Source organism: Aythya ferina (assembly GCF_964211825.1).
Source record: "Aythya ferina genome assembly, chromosome: 1".
Classification (NCBI taxonomy): domain Eukaryota; kingdom Metazoa; phylum Chordata; class Aves; order Anseriformes; family Anatidae; genus Aythya; species Aythya ferina.
Window position 1 is genome coordinate 9492283 of NC_140296.1, and position 14982 is coordinate 9507264.

Consider the following 14982-nt stretch of genomic DNA (forward strand, 5'->3'; position numbering starts at 1 on the left):
ACAACAGGGGGAAAAAAAAGCAGGAAATGAATTTTCCCAGTAATGCAGTGCACTTTTGGGAAAGTGTGATTGAGATAGTTTCATGAATGTCCAATTTTATTTCTTCAGAGTAAAGCTTAAATGAACCAATGTTTGCTGAAGCAAGCTCATGAACAATTTGAAAACAATGGTAAAGAAATACAGTCAGCAATTCTTAGAATCACAATTCATGCAAGACCCAGAAGAATAACAGAGTACTAAGTTTACTCTTAACATATATCCAAAGGCTTAAAATATCCCCATGAAACTAATTCTTTCCAAATGGTTTCCAAGTGGTCTCTTTCTTGATTTCCTTTGCATTGCCTGGGTGGCATAGAAACAAATTAACATAGTGCATTGCTGAATTGTTAATCAACAATAGAATGAAAAGAAGATAGAAGATATTTTGCTCCCAGGCAACTCATTGCTTCTAGAAGAGAATATATAGCCTCATTATAGCTCAGAAGTAAGAGAAATACAATCCTCTCTTCTCCCTAAGATTATCATTGTGTCAAGAAAAAAAAAAAAAAAAAGTGTTATTTCACATTAGTAGCATATGAAATTGCTTTAGGATCAGAAAGAGAAATAAAACACATTCCCAAAACCTCTGCTGGACACTCTCCTTCATCTAATTTCACTGATACCAAATCTAAGCAGTTGACAACCTCCTTCTGTACTCTGCATACCCTGTACAACACATGTTGTTATCCTGTTTCATGGAGGGGTAAAGAAGCATAGAAAAACTAAAGGATTAATCAAATTCACAGAGGAAACCTGCAGCACCCATAGCACAGAACTGGACTCACTATAAACGTGAAGCTGGTACCCCAAAAACTAGGCAAGATTTATTCTCCAGGCAAGTATAAAGCAATCAGATTTTTCCTTCTACACAGCAGCAGAAAAAGGCTCCAGAGATATATAGTGCATGTACTCTACATATCACTGCATGCTAACACAACATGCTAAGTAGAACAGAGAAGCAGAGAGTCAGTTTTCATCACATGTTCTGAGTGTTGCCAGTAGCAAAGTTATGAAAATGTGCTTCTCCATAGCTAGGCAAAAACTTCGAGTATTTGTTTGAGGGCTAAAATACTTTACTGCATACCTCAGAATTGCCCCAGTTTGTTAGCCAAACAGTGAACGTAAGATTCAACTGCTGTGCAGAAAAATCCAATATTCAATATGTGGTTGCAAAATGCACTGGAGAGGAGAATTTAGAAAGACTTCAGCATATATTACCCTACCTCACCTTTTAAGACTACCTTGTAAGAAAAAAAATGGCACACTATCACAAATCCTTCCCTAAGTGACATTTCTCTGATTCTCATGCCTTCACTGTTTATGTGCAACAATCCTAACCAAGTCATGATGGAGAAGAGACATCATACCTGATACTGTCTCTCTCTCTCTCTCTCTCTCTCTTTCACTAGACCCTCCACCCTCCTTTGAACTTCCTCAATCTTCTAGGAGTTGAACTTGATGATCCCTGTGAGTCCTTTCAAACTTGGGATATTCTATGATTCTAGGATTCCGAACAACTTCAATGACTGTGGGAAGAGCCATAAGCAACATGTTCTATTCTGAAGATCATCTCCCCAAATCAGTACCAGAGCTGCTAAAAATATTTATTTTCATAGGTGGGATAAATTGTGCTGCACACTGTGCCTCCATCTCACCTGATTTCCTTTTCTTCATAGAGTATTCCTTGTTTTGAATAACAGAGCACAGAATCTAAGATGAAGGACAGATCTGAATTGCACAGGATAGAAATATTACCCTGTAGGCATGCCAAATCTAGCTGGAGATTTAGAAGGAAAAAAAAAAAAAAAAAAAAAGCAGCTGAATGAAAGAAAAATGTAAGGGTAGTAGAAATCTATTGGAACATGTGAAAACTTCTAAAAAAGTTTGACTGGGTCTTCTTCGTGAAGATGGAAGGTTTCAAGGCAGGACTACGTTAAATCACATCCTGTTGTACTGCAATCCTTTAAAATTACTTTAAGATTAAATAGTGTAACATATTTGAATCACACTAGTAAAGAAAAATATATTACACATAAACAAAAGAAACAGCAGTTCTTTTAAAAAAAAAATCTCAGTTCTCTATGTCAACTCAAGTCCCAAGCTCAGTTTTTTCTTATGTATTTGTGAATCAGAACTTGGATATGACATTATAGAAATGGAGAAATATCAGGAGTGGATGGCAACAGCATTTTTAATTCTTTAACGTAACATGGTTTATTTTCCCTGCACTAATGAGAATCAGTATTACCACTGTTCACTTAAACCTCACCTATCAGGTATTCCTTAATGACTTTCCTTCTCTATCTGTTCACATATTTAGGTCATGTTCTCATTTCATATACAGTCCCTTTGTGTTAGATACACTCCTCATTCTGCTTAAATCAGTCACACAATCTGAAGAAAGCAGCCATTTTAAACTGGAATGTTGTATTAGCTTTCAACTTCTCAGATAATCTCCAAAAACAGTGCATTCACTTAGACCTCAGACTAAATGTTCATATTTATTAATCGGTTAACTTAATCTGTTATAATCCTGACCCCAGGAAATTTAATAAATACTTTTGTCAGTGCTGCTAAATTACAGGTTTATTTTTGTGCCAGGCAGAATGACACACTCAAGGCCTGGAAGAGATTACAAGTTATCTTCCAGATCAAGTGTTTGACTCACCATTTTGCAGCGATATAAAAGTGTGACAGCATTTTATGTGTTAATTTGCAACAACAGCTTGAAAGGTTGATCATGCAAGATGCAAGATCTCAACTACTGAAGGTCAGTCATGAAATCTAGAGATTCAGAATAGTTAAGCCCCCCAGGAGGGCCACAACACACTGCAACACAGAGCCACAGCAGTAAGTTGCTTATTGCCATATCTGAGTCACAGCCACACAGAAGTGATCCTACACCTGCTACTAAGGCCCCCTTTATGCTGAATGATTTCCCCCTACCATAACACAGTGGATAATATGGTCTGTAAAAACAGTCTTCTAGAATGTAATGAAGCTATTTTAAGACCTGCCATTGCTGGCCTACTACAGGAAACCTACAAAGAAACATTTTGGCCATAATTTCGCCCTGTTCTACAAAGTATTACACCGTGATCATCTTGGAAGTAGGAGCAGTGATATCAACAGGACACAGTATTTTTAACATACACAGCAGTAAAAATTCCAGCACTCATTTATGAGGTAGCTCTACTATACTCCCAACTGTTAAAAGTTTCACAAGAAGTTCTTCAAAGGTGGAAGTTCTTTCATAAATGGTAGCAATTTAGATGTCCTTCACAGGACAACTGCCACTTGACCTTAAAAAACAAACAAACAAACAAAAAAAAAACAACAACACAAACAATGACAACAAAAAACAAGTAAATACAAGAACTATATGTCACAAAATAACATATTATAAACACATTGGTTTATAACTGAAACTAATCTTAGCAATGATGCTGATCTGTGGAATGTCCAGGAAGGACAGAGGGATGAAAGAAAAATGTTTTAGCAGACAAGAAATCATGAATGAGGCAAAAAGAAAGTAAGAAAAGATCTGTTTATAGTTCAAGGGGACTATAAAGAGGTCTTGTGGATTAATGGCCTCAGTCTTCACAAGGAAATCCTGTTTACATACAGTTCCATAGTAACCTAACTCTATTAGTAAATATTTTTGCTACATGTAGCACCTTGAAAAACAAATCCCAAATAGACTACTTACAAAACAATTAAGTAGCAGAAACACACTAACATTAAAAAATATAAAGGGTCAAGATACATAGCTCCCTTCAATGCTTACATGTGTGGGGGAAAACACGCTACACAGCCAATGCATAAGGATCAATGGAAGCAGAATTTGGCAAAATTACCAAAATCTTTACTGTCATAATAAATTAGCAGAGACAAATTTCCACTTGATGCTAGAACATCCAGAATGTATTCCAGGTAGTAAATAAAGATGACATAAATGTAATGCACAGTACAGCCAGCACAGTAAGAAGGCAGCAACTGTATAGATTAAAAAAAGTGAGAAAGCACTTTCCTTTTCAGACCCATTTTCAGTTATTCGATCCTTTTCCAAGAAGACCCTTTCTGAGAATGCGTTTTCTCCACTTCGGTGTGAAACCCAGAAGCTTATCTCATGTATTAATGTCCATTTGACTACATTAGAGTTACTTGATCAGGGACTAGTGAGGGAAAAAGAAAGAAAGAAAGACCTTTTATGCCATGACAAAATGAGTCTAATGCTGAAGTCAAGCACCAAGAAAAAGGTATTTTGTTTAACACTGTTAAAAGCAAGGTTTTAGTTCTACAGTAAGGCCAATACTGAACACGGGACTAAATTTGTTGGTCAGATGCAAGCAAGTTTTTGGGGAGGAAAAAAAAAAAAAAAAAAAAAGCCAAGATTACGTGAAGGGATAAATCTGGAAGTCTGCAAGGAAATAAATCATCTGGTCAATTTATCTGACTGAGCAGACAAAACCTCCAATAATGAAAATTCTGGACTCACATCAAGTTATCTATGAATTTTCCTTTCTGTAATTCATGTCTACTGTGTCTTGTTGTATCATAAACACAGGGACATGTTTAAGTGACGGACTCGGTAGGTAAGGTTCATGGTTTGACCTGATGATCCTTGAAGGATCAACCTAAATAATTCTATTTTCCTGAGAACCTCCAGGGATGGAGATTCCACAGCAAAGAGTTCATGGCCTCCTCAGCAAGACTCAAAATGAACAAAGTGGTGATGTCTGACAACATAAATTTAACCACTAAATTTTGTGGTGTAGAATGATGTGCTCTTCCTAACCACATCACTGTCTCTGACTTATTTATTCTCTTTGGGCTCCCTGGACATCACTGTGCTATTATTGCCTTTTTGCATATGTAGAATTAAGTATCAGAAAGATTCACAGACATATCTGAGTTCAGATAATAATTTTTAAATTGTCAAAATAATTGTAAAATAATTCTAAAACCCCATGCTAAGTATCTTGTTTAAGGTTGCAATAGATACAACTGGCATGGAAAAAAACTGAGCTTTCCTCTGTAGAAGGCTGACAGAAAGAGAACCATTTCAGTGACCACTGCGGAAAAAACAACCTCATTCTTCTTCACATAAGAATGAAGAAGAAATGGCATGAAAACACAGCAGAGTTGAATATATTCTGGATATTCAGTCCAAGATTGCATTTTATATCTTAATCTGATTTCCTACAGCAACTCTTCTTGTCCTTCGTCCTGTTACTTGCTAAACAATAAAATAAGTAGTTGTAAATCTTTTAGTGCTGCAAGTGAGCAAATTCTTAAGAAGATTTTACTTTAACACAACATATAAAGAGAAAAAAAATCTTGAATAGACCTCACTGAGAAACAAGAGACTTTTTTTAATTAAAAAACGCAGCCATTCCTTTCTGCCATTAGGTGTTGCCTTGTTGGAAAAAGGAACTAATTTTCAGGAAAGTATTTGTAAAACAAGTTCATCCTGTTAAGATAAAAACAAACAAACAAAAAACACAACAACTGTTGAATTACAATTGAAGAATTTTCATCTAGATGTCAGAAATTTTAAACAGCAAGAAATAGCTTACAGAGACAGCACAAACCACTCACCAATGTATGGAAAAGAACTCAGGATGGTTATGGAGACAGGCCAAGAGATGGCCAGTGGCTATGCAAACCAATGTACAGAATGCAGAGGTGCAAAAATCCACATGGATTTTTAAAAGCAGCTGTAGTATGGCTGTGCTTACTCCCTGTTTCCTGAAGAGGCTAAAATTGTTTTGCAAGGCTTGGAAAAATTGAGCCCAATCTGTATGATTTATGCACACATATAAATATATTAAAAAGAAAGGAGAAACCTAACTTTGGCATCCAAAAGTTGCATTTAGACAAACTGTAACTAAGCGAGTTTTGAGAATGTTTTAGTCTTTAATGTTTTCAAAGTTTCTAAATCACTTTTGGAGCTTTGACTAAAAGTATTTTTTAGACTTCACTTTCCTCCTCATTTCAAAAAAATGTCTAAATTTCCACAGTTAAAGATGTTGTGTTAGACAAACTCAAATACATGGCCTTCTGGTCGTCAACTCCTAACCAAGACAATGAATCTGTCGCTTGAATCATCTCACAGGTTCTGAATACCCAGATTCAACTGCATTGTACTACTTTGTGTGTTTTTGATTTTGAAGCGGAAGAAAACCAAAAGAAAAGGCCAGACGATGAGCTGGTATAAGGCAGACAAGTCTTCTGAATTGAAAGGAACTTTGCTGATTGATATCAGCTGACAATCTGGCCCAACATGTTGACCCAGGAACATTCACTTTATAAACAACTGACTTGCTCTGCCAGGAACAAAATCTCTTCCCAAATGGATGCAGTGGGCTGCAAAGCCATTGGACATTATCATAAAATTAAACATGTTTTCATGTTTTTTCCCATGAAACATCATAATCATGAAGTATTTAAGTATTTTAATTCCTGTGCTTTTGCACTTCCTTTGCTAAGATTCACTTCTTGGAACACAACTGAGTCAGCCAGAAGGGAAAAAAAAAATAGAGACAAGTATAATCTATCCAACTCACTTTCAAGCAAGTTTCACAAAAACTTATGGACCTGGTTAGCCATGGCAATGCTATCCATCATATGAAAAAAATATACCCGGGATCTACCAAACATAAAACCTGGAAGTTCTACAGCAGGTTAGGATGTGCATCATCTGTGCTTCAGCACCATGTCAACATGACTATTGAAATCCATTACCAAGAATGGCACAGTGTCACAAAGCATCACCTTATTCCTTTATTTGTACTTGAATTCTAAAATACTGAGCAACCTTATAGAATTTTTCATAAAATTGTTATCGCTTAATCCGCCTCTTTGGTCAGAAGTCATTTCAAGCAACCACGACCGTGTAACTGGATATGGGACAGACCCCTATATCACTTCCCAAAGTTATCTTTCTGGGTTGTTGTGGTAGTTGTGGATGTTACTCTTGCCAGATTAAAATATACAAAACTTCAGTAAACCATTCAGATTCCAAGACTCTTTTCAGAAAATAAAACTAAAATTACATGTAATGACAAAGATTTACACAGAACATAGAATCCAAGAGGATGACAACTTGGTAAGTTTTTAGTTCTTTTCAATCTCATGAGTTCCTTCAGCAAATTAAGACTAAAAGGAGCACAAGCCCATAAGCCTGGCTAATGTTTTGATGACAAAAGTTGAGCTCCGGTCTGCAGAGCATGTTTGAGTCCTGTGAGACCGCCTGCAGCTGAGGACGTGGGAAGGGAGGAAAGGAGGAGAAAGTCCCACACTTGAGTGACTCTTTTTCAACACTGTCAACTTTCTACTCCTAAATAACTGTCAGCAGCCTCCCAGTAATTTCCTACTGGATCTTTCCCTACTTTTGCAGGCAGTTTGTGTCATCCTTGATTAGCAAACTCATTCTGTCCCCTTTCCCTTCTCCCAGCATCCCAACTTCCAGAGCAAAAAGGAATGGCCGGGTCACTCACCCCTAACATCTGATGCAAATAATAGTACTGGAGCCCTCGATAATAGAGCAGGAAGGTTTTCCAGAAGAGCCACACATTGAGAGAGAGCCATAAAAACTAAAAGAGAAACAAGAGATTGTCAGTGGAAGTTATACACACAAACTTTCCAGTTTTCATTTCATTAGTAAGTCATATGCATATAGTTTCATAAAGAGTTTTAACTGGAATGAGAGAACAAAACTGGCATTTAACAGAAATACTTTAAAAGCAGCACCCTAGAAGTGATGGGTGGGAAGTTTCACTGCCCCTAGAAGCCACAGAGGTGCAGCTCGGTGAGTGAGCACCGGCCACCGCCGGCACAGCTCCTGCAGCACCACCACCCCCTGCCTCCAGCCGGTTACCGCCGTTCGGGACCCTGGGAACACAAACGGGCAACAAAGCGACACAAAGGCAGGAAGAGTGCCACCCCACACCCCCCGACCTCCCTTCTTCCCCAAATTCTCCCCCCGAAGGCGGCCAGCAGCGGCATTGTCCCAAATACAAACGCCCCCACGTGTGCAGCCCAGCGGCAGCCGCACGCCTCCCGCCGCCACCCCCTAAGGCACCCCCGGCACCGGGACGGCTCCGGGCACCCCCCTTTCTCCTCGGCTCACCCCTCGTTCACCCCTTTTCTCCTCATTTCACCCCTTCTCCCCAGAGGCGCCCGGCAGCCCTACCAAAAAGAGGTGCTTGCTCCCCTCGTTGGCCAGCCAGCTCCTCCAGGACACCGCCATGGTGCCTCAAGGGGGGGGGGAGGGCGTGCAGGGGATCTGCCCACCACAAAAACCAGCGGCAGGACCCGGGAAGGGGTTTTGGGGGTGCGACAGGAGGGCGAGCCCTCCTTTTCAGCCGGGCTCAGCCGGTCCTCCCCCTCTCCCCACCCCTCACCACCCGCCCTGTCTTCCGGCCGCCGGGGCGTGCGCTGCGATCCTACACGGCCCTTACACAGCCCCTACACGGCCCCGCCGCCCCTTTGTCCGCGGTCAGCCCGGGGTCCATCAGGGGAGCCCGGCGGCGGCCGCCCCCCCCCCCCCCCCCCCCGAGAGGGTTCAGGGGAAAAACAAAGAGGCCGCCCGAGGAGCCGCTCTTAGGGCCGCCCGTGAGGTCCTTGGGCAGCTCCTGCTGGTGTCATTTCCATCCTGCTCCCTCAGGTGGCCGGGGAAGAGGTGGGATTCAGGTCCCGGCACCGAGCCCCTCAGCTTGCCTCGTCTCGGCTGTGTTGCGCACAGAAGGGCTTGGGTCTAGGGGGACCCTACAAACACCATCCAGTTCCACCACCCTGCCATGGGCAGGGACACCTCCCACAAGACCAGGTTGCCCAAAACCCCATCCAGCCTGGCCTTGAACACCTCCAGGGATGGGGCACAATCCCACCCCGGCACAAGGAGGGGTGCCCAGGTTCTCACTCCTCCACCTAGCTACCAGTGTGTGATCAGGTTTTGGTTTGGCTTAGGTTTTGAATGGAGGTCGCACCGGATACTGATTTTAACATGAAAGCTTTAAATGAAGCTTTGCTGCCAGCAGCTTTCACGCCTCTTGTGAGCCACCAGGGGAGCTTCCACTCCGTAGCAGGCATTGTGGTGCACAGGGCTGCTCCTTGAGATAGCAGCGGTGACAGCTGACAGCGGAGCAAGCCGGTTTCTCCAGGAGATGCCAAGTCCAAAGAGCAGCCCACAGAAGTCTCATGCAGTCCAGCTTGAGCTGGCTGCCTTCCTCTAACAACTGGGAAAGTTGCCATGCCTTATGATCCAGACAACAAGGGTCCAGATAAAACTGGGAGGAAGCAAAGCACCATCCTTTTCCAGTCCCTATAAAGACGGAGAGTGCCTGACCTATGTGTGCCCCTAAGGTGTATGAGTAGGATGTGGTTCCTATGAAAGTCAGCTGGGGGTATTTTGGTTGTGGCAGGAGCCCAGTCTCAGATAGTGGCAGGATTTCTGCAGCTGCAGAAGGTGAAGTTTTGGAAAAGCAGGACAGAGTAGAGCAGTTATTTTGCATCATCAAATGACCTTAAAAGGAGAGTTGGTGAAAGAAAAAATACGTATCTGGAAATTTAAAACTCACCAGAACCATAGTTTGATGCCAAAACAGCACTAACTGCAAATGAAATACCATAGTTTATGTATCTTGCTTGCTATTTCCACTCATTTCCTCATTTCTGTTGGAACATAAAGACAAATGGAAGCTGCTTACAGAGAACCAGATGATGAAATTTCCCTAGACAAGCATGTCAAAGCCAGAATGACAGAAAATAAAACTTGTAGGATATGTCATGCCTAATAACATGGGGCCTTGGCTATAGCTCAAGCCTGAGCAAGCACAAACAAAACCAAAATAATTTGCCTGTGCCATATGCTATACTTCAAAATACCCTTAGAAACGTCTCTGGAAAATCAGCTCATGCAGGATTTGACTGCCCACTCACATGAAGCTGATGACTCACACTCCGGCAACTGTACTTTACTGCCCACTTACGATCACCACACCGCACGTGGAGTACATGACTCATGCTCCTGTCAGCATTGGATCCTACAGTATTTCTAGGTACACAGTGAAGAATGTGCTTTTGTAGAAAATGTCTCCCTCTTTCTCCCTAGGGGAACAGCGAAGGTTTTTGAACTGGTGTCCCAAGTTGGCTGACTGAAAGCAGGGCTGACCTTAGGACAACTTTGTTCTTCCTCCACAGAAAATGCGGTTTGCAGGTGGCTGAATCAACATGCCTTCACAGGTGTTTCTGGAAGTTTCTGTCTTCTTCCTCTGTTTTAAACAACCCCACAGATATCTGAGCATGTGTTTTAAACTTCTTGGAAGGAGTACTCAGAAATGGCTGTAGATACTACTTATAACTTGAAGAACTGCAAAAGTTATATGACTCTTAAACATCATTTGAGCACCAGCTCATCTTTTTGTGTCCTCCTGAACATCCATTTGCCAGTTAGAACAATTTTTTGCTTTGTTCTACCAGCTGGACACACCACTGTCAAAGCAGGCAGTCCCTCTTAAGGACTGAGTACCTACTTTTTCTTGCAAGGTTGTTTCTCCCGCATCAGCTGTCACCCTGACTGCACACTCACCTTCAAGTCTACATCCCATCAACATGTGCAACACTCAAATCTACTCTCCCAGAGCTTATCCAGTTACCTTACACTATTTCGCTGATGTGTTGTAGTATTAGAGATGTGTTGTATTAGAGATGTGTTATATATTAGAAATATGGCTTAAAAGGCTTTTGGTGCCTAAATTTTCCTCAAGTACCTGAGAGTGATCGAGAATCTAATCATCCAAACTTCTAGTTATCTCCATCTTTCAGCACAGTATGATCATCCTGCAAACTCCTGCAGTGACCACCCATGTTGTGAGGATGACACTGCATTCATCAAGTCTGCAGAGAGATCTGGGGACCACACTGGCTCTGTTGCAATCTAGATTTAGGAAGGCAAGCCCCTGAATTCTGCCTGCATCCCAAAGGGGACCGATCCACTCTGCCCAGTATTTATCCTTAATATTGGGCTCATGGGAAGAGAGGGAAATGTTTTACTGGTTTCACTACAGAGCACGGGAAAAATTGTTTCAGCCTAACAGCTGAAGCACTTGCCCAGCAGTGGGATAGCTGGAGCACAAATAACTGAAGCCATTGCACTCCCATCCCAGGGAGGTTTCCTAACCACTGCACTTCACCAGGATCAAGGAAGGGAGCAACCTCCAAGTGAGCCACTGTGCATCCTGGAAAGCATGGGGAGGAGCAGAAGGAAAATCAGAAAGGGAGGCTGGCCAAGTGGTAACATCATGCATCTACGGAAGGGAGATGATCATTGAGGAAGAGGAGATTTGGGACACTGGTTCTATTTTATTTTCCACTGGAAGACGAAATACTGAACAAATTAAAAATGTTCAGGAGAAAACTGAAATCATGTGAGAAGACAGAAACTGACAGGTTTCCCCATGAACAACTTGTATTTTGTAGAACTTTCTTATTAAATTTAGGCTACATGCTGTTTGTGTTTATCTATTTCCTGTTAGTCTAATGTGTAGGCACAACAAAAGTGTAAAATAGCAATCAAAATGCATGTCCCTATTAAGGTCTGTGCCATCTGAGTAATGTCCTGTGTAACGGCATGTGTTTTTTATGGCATTACATGTTGTGTCATTTCTTTCCTTTTTTGAAACTGTATCTTTACATTTGCTGCATACCACAAGATCAACTTTCTTTCTCGTATGTTTCCTGACTGACTCGGAGGCCTCCCTAGGGTGAAATGCTTCTCCAGGTTTGGGTGACAGCCAAGTTTATTAATTTCATTGAAGCTACAGTGATTCACAGCAATGTATTATTTACAGCTGCCACGGTGTCTAGGAGCGTTAAGTATGGCCCAGGCCTGCTCTTTGCCTTACCTGTCAGAAAACAAAACCTATGTACAAAGACTTGAAACAAGGAATCAGACAACGGTAAGTGGAGGTCTGATTCTCAATTCTCGTAGACATAGCAAAAGCAGCAGCAAGGCACAAGTGTAGCATTAGCAGGTCATGCTTTGCTTCAGTTGAAAATCTCCCCTCAACCAAGCCACTCAGACACCGCTCCCTGCTACAAGAAATAAGTTCAAAAATATGACAGAAGGTTCTACAGTATTTTGTCCTCAAATAACCTCCTACACATTCCTGATTCAAACAAGAAAGATAGCATGACAACTCCAACACACGGCAACATCATTCATCATGAAAGAATGCAAGCACATAGCACACAAGGAAAATGTGTATAATAAATACAGCTGGAGTGCATTCCACAACAATTTGAGAGAAATGTCAGTTACATTTATTTTTCCAACTGTTTGGAAGACCTTCTCAAACACTTGCTTCAGAACTGAACCCCATATCTAGGGATAATGAATACACAGCATCTTATACCTTTTTGAAAGGCTTTAGGTTCAATCCACCTTACACCAAATTTTGAGACTTTCCTTGATTTCAGTAGGAGTGGGAACCAGGCCTGAGAACAGTGCAGAGGTTAAAAACATATCTTGCATTGATTTTAGAGGTTAAAGAAATTATTATATCCCCCAAACAGGCATTCTAGAGATTATTTCTGTATTTGGCCAACCAACTCCGTTTGAGTTGAGGAATTCTTTTTAGAAAAATAGCTTGCCTTATTTTAAAACTCTTGCAGAGTGAAAGAAACACAACCTACCATGCTAAATGACTCCTTTATTAATTATTCACTTTTGTGTTTTTTTTTTTAAAAAAAAGGACATGGTTTGCTGGGTGATAGTGGTGGTTGGGGGATGGTTGAACCAGATGATCTCAGAGGTCTTTTCCAACTTTAAAGATTCTATGATCCTATGATTTTATATTTTTAGACCAAACAAGACTAAAACCATTATGGGAGCACAGGCATTATCACGTATTTTGATGTTACACCAAAACAAATCTACCCTCAAAAATACACTTTCAGATTCATATAGCATTATATTGTCACTTTTTTAACTGTTTCCTTGTTAACTGAATAGACTGAGCATTCAGTTCTTATTTCTTTCCTTTGAGGCAGGGTTTCCAGAGCTGAAGGTCTTTCAGAAGACATTTCATCTTCCTTTCTGAAGGGGGAAACCAACTTTTTATATAACAGTCCAAAATCAGCTTCACTAATACTATGTGTAGGAGTACTAGAATCTTAATACTTCACAGGATATTTCTGTGCTTATATGCCAAGTTACTGCATTTGCCAATTTAGTTACAGTGCTGCACTGAAGATTACTAATGCTTCCAAGCCATGTATAAAGGCTATTGAACAGAGCTGGTGTGGAAAAGAAAAAAGTTATCGAACAATCATACCAACACACCACCACTGAATAACAATCCCTTGTGATATGCACTTAATAAAAAAGTGATGTCCTTCAAAGGGAAGCCAAAGATTTAATGGAATTATTAATAACTGAGTCTTGGAACTATCCAAGAAATAAGTAAAATCTGGGCAAGAAGTCATATCAGCACAGCCACTTTTCAAGTGGAAGGGGAAAGCTGGTTAAGAGTGCACAGTAATACTCAAGACAAAAAATCAAACATTATTTTACATCTCTGCATCCAAGGTGGCATAGTGCACTCTCACATTGTACCAGGTCATCCTGATCCAGTGCCAAGACAGAAAGATCAGTGCCAAATAATCTGCACTATCCAAGTTTCCCAGGGGGCTCATCGAGAACACGTCAGTCCCAGTTAACTGAAAAATGTTAAAAAATTACAGTACAAGCTACAGCTCTTACAGTTTACAGAGCATAGTTTACAGAAACTCCTGAAGACTACAGTACAAAATGCAACAACATACTTTTGCAAGCATCACAAATATCAATGTTGACTAAACATTCATAATTGCCCAATTCTTGGAAAAACTTTTTCCTTGTAATAGTATGAAGTTAAAAGAACCAAAACTGCAGATCTGAGAGATGGGCGTGTTCTTCTCCATGAACTCTGCCAAACTGGTGTCTGTCCTCTTACTACAAAGTTAGCAGGGCAGGAAAAAGATTGGAATGGCAAGGACAAAGGAGGGCATGGAACTAACAAAGGAGCTCCGAGGACTAAAGCTGACTTTTATCTGTGATCCAAAAAGTAAAATCGGAAAAGCACTTTAAAATAGCAAAATAAAAATGGGACCAAATTTTGGTCAGATATCCCAGACACTAGAAATTCCCACCAGAACAAGAGCTCATTCTTTGTTCACATTGTCACACCTCAGAATCCTCTTGCAAAAGTGTCTAGTCAAGTTTTATTGCTTTTAATTAATCTAGGATTACATTTGTGTCTGAAAAACTTGCTCGAATCACTAGTGTAGACTGCTTCCATGGAAGTTCACAGCTGTCTCTACATTGGAGAAAGAAATTCACATGGGAATGCAGAAAAGGGCAATTCAGATGTTTCTCCCCTAATTATCTTAAAAGGCTCCTTATGTTTGCCTTCTGAAAGATGCCTTTAGGCTGCCTTCAAGATGAGTCTTGCCACCTCTACAGATAGGGAATCCAAAGTGTGATACATGCTATTGCTGGAGACACAAACATCCCCAAATGCCCACATGCAGCTGAAAGTTTAGAACAAAAGGGGAAAAAAAAAATCCAACATAAACAACATTTGGGACATGCCAAGCCAGTACAGATTTAAGGCAGGTTGCCACACTTACATCTGCACTTGCCGAGGAGTTGGGTAATGCAAACATGGTGAAGGGGTAAGATCTGCTTAGCCTGGAGAAAAAAGGTGGTATGGGATTCAGCCAGCCAAACCAGCAGTGCACTGCTACAGTTGGCAGTGAAAGAGTAAACACTAACGAGGGAAAGCACTCTACCACTCTTCAAATAAAGGGAAATACCAATACATGAGTAAATATTTATCCCCTGATGATTAAATTTAGCCTGGAAACCAGAAGAGGTGCAGCTAAATGCTGGAACAG

At 40.9% G+C, this 14982-nt stretch overlaps 1 protein-coding gene across 1 annotated transcript in view; it reads right to left on the reverse strand.

Moving 5' to 3' along the window:
- Positions 1-8417, reverse strand: part of NOX4 (NADPH oxidase 4) — a 120526-nt gene extending 112109 nt beyond the window's left edge. Inside the window, exons 1-2 of the mRNA XM_084533493.1 lie at positions 8237-8417; positions 7542-7637 (exon numbers count right to left, since the gene is read on the reverse strand). Coding sequence (XP_084389619.1) covers positions 7542-7637; positions 8237-8293 — 153 coding nt within the window. The 5' untranslated portion in view covers positions 8294-8417. The remainder of the gene's footprint in view (positions 1-7541; positions 7638-8236) is intronic.
- Between the last annotated feature and the right edge of the window lie 6565 nt (positions 8418-14982).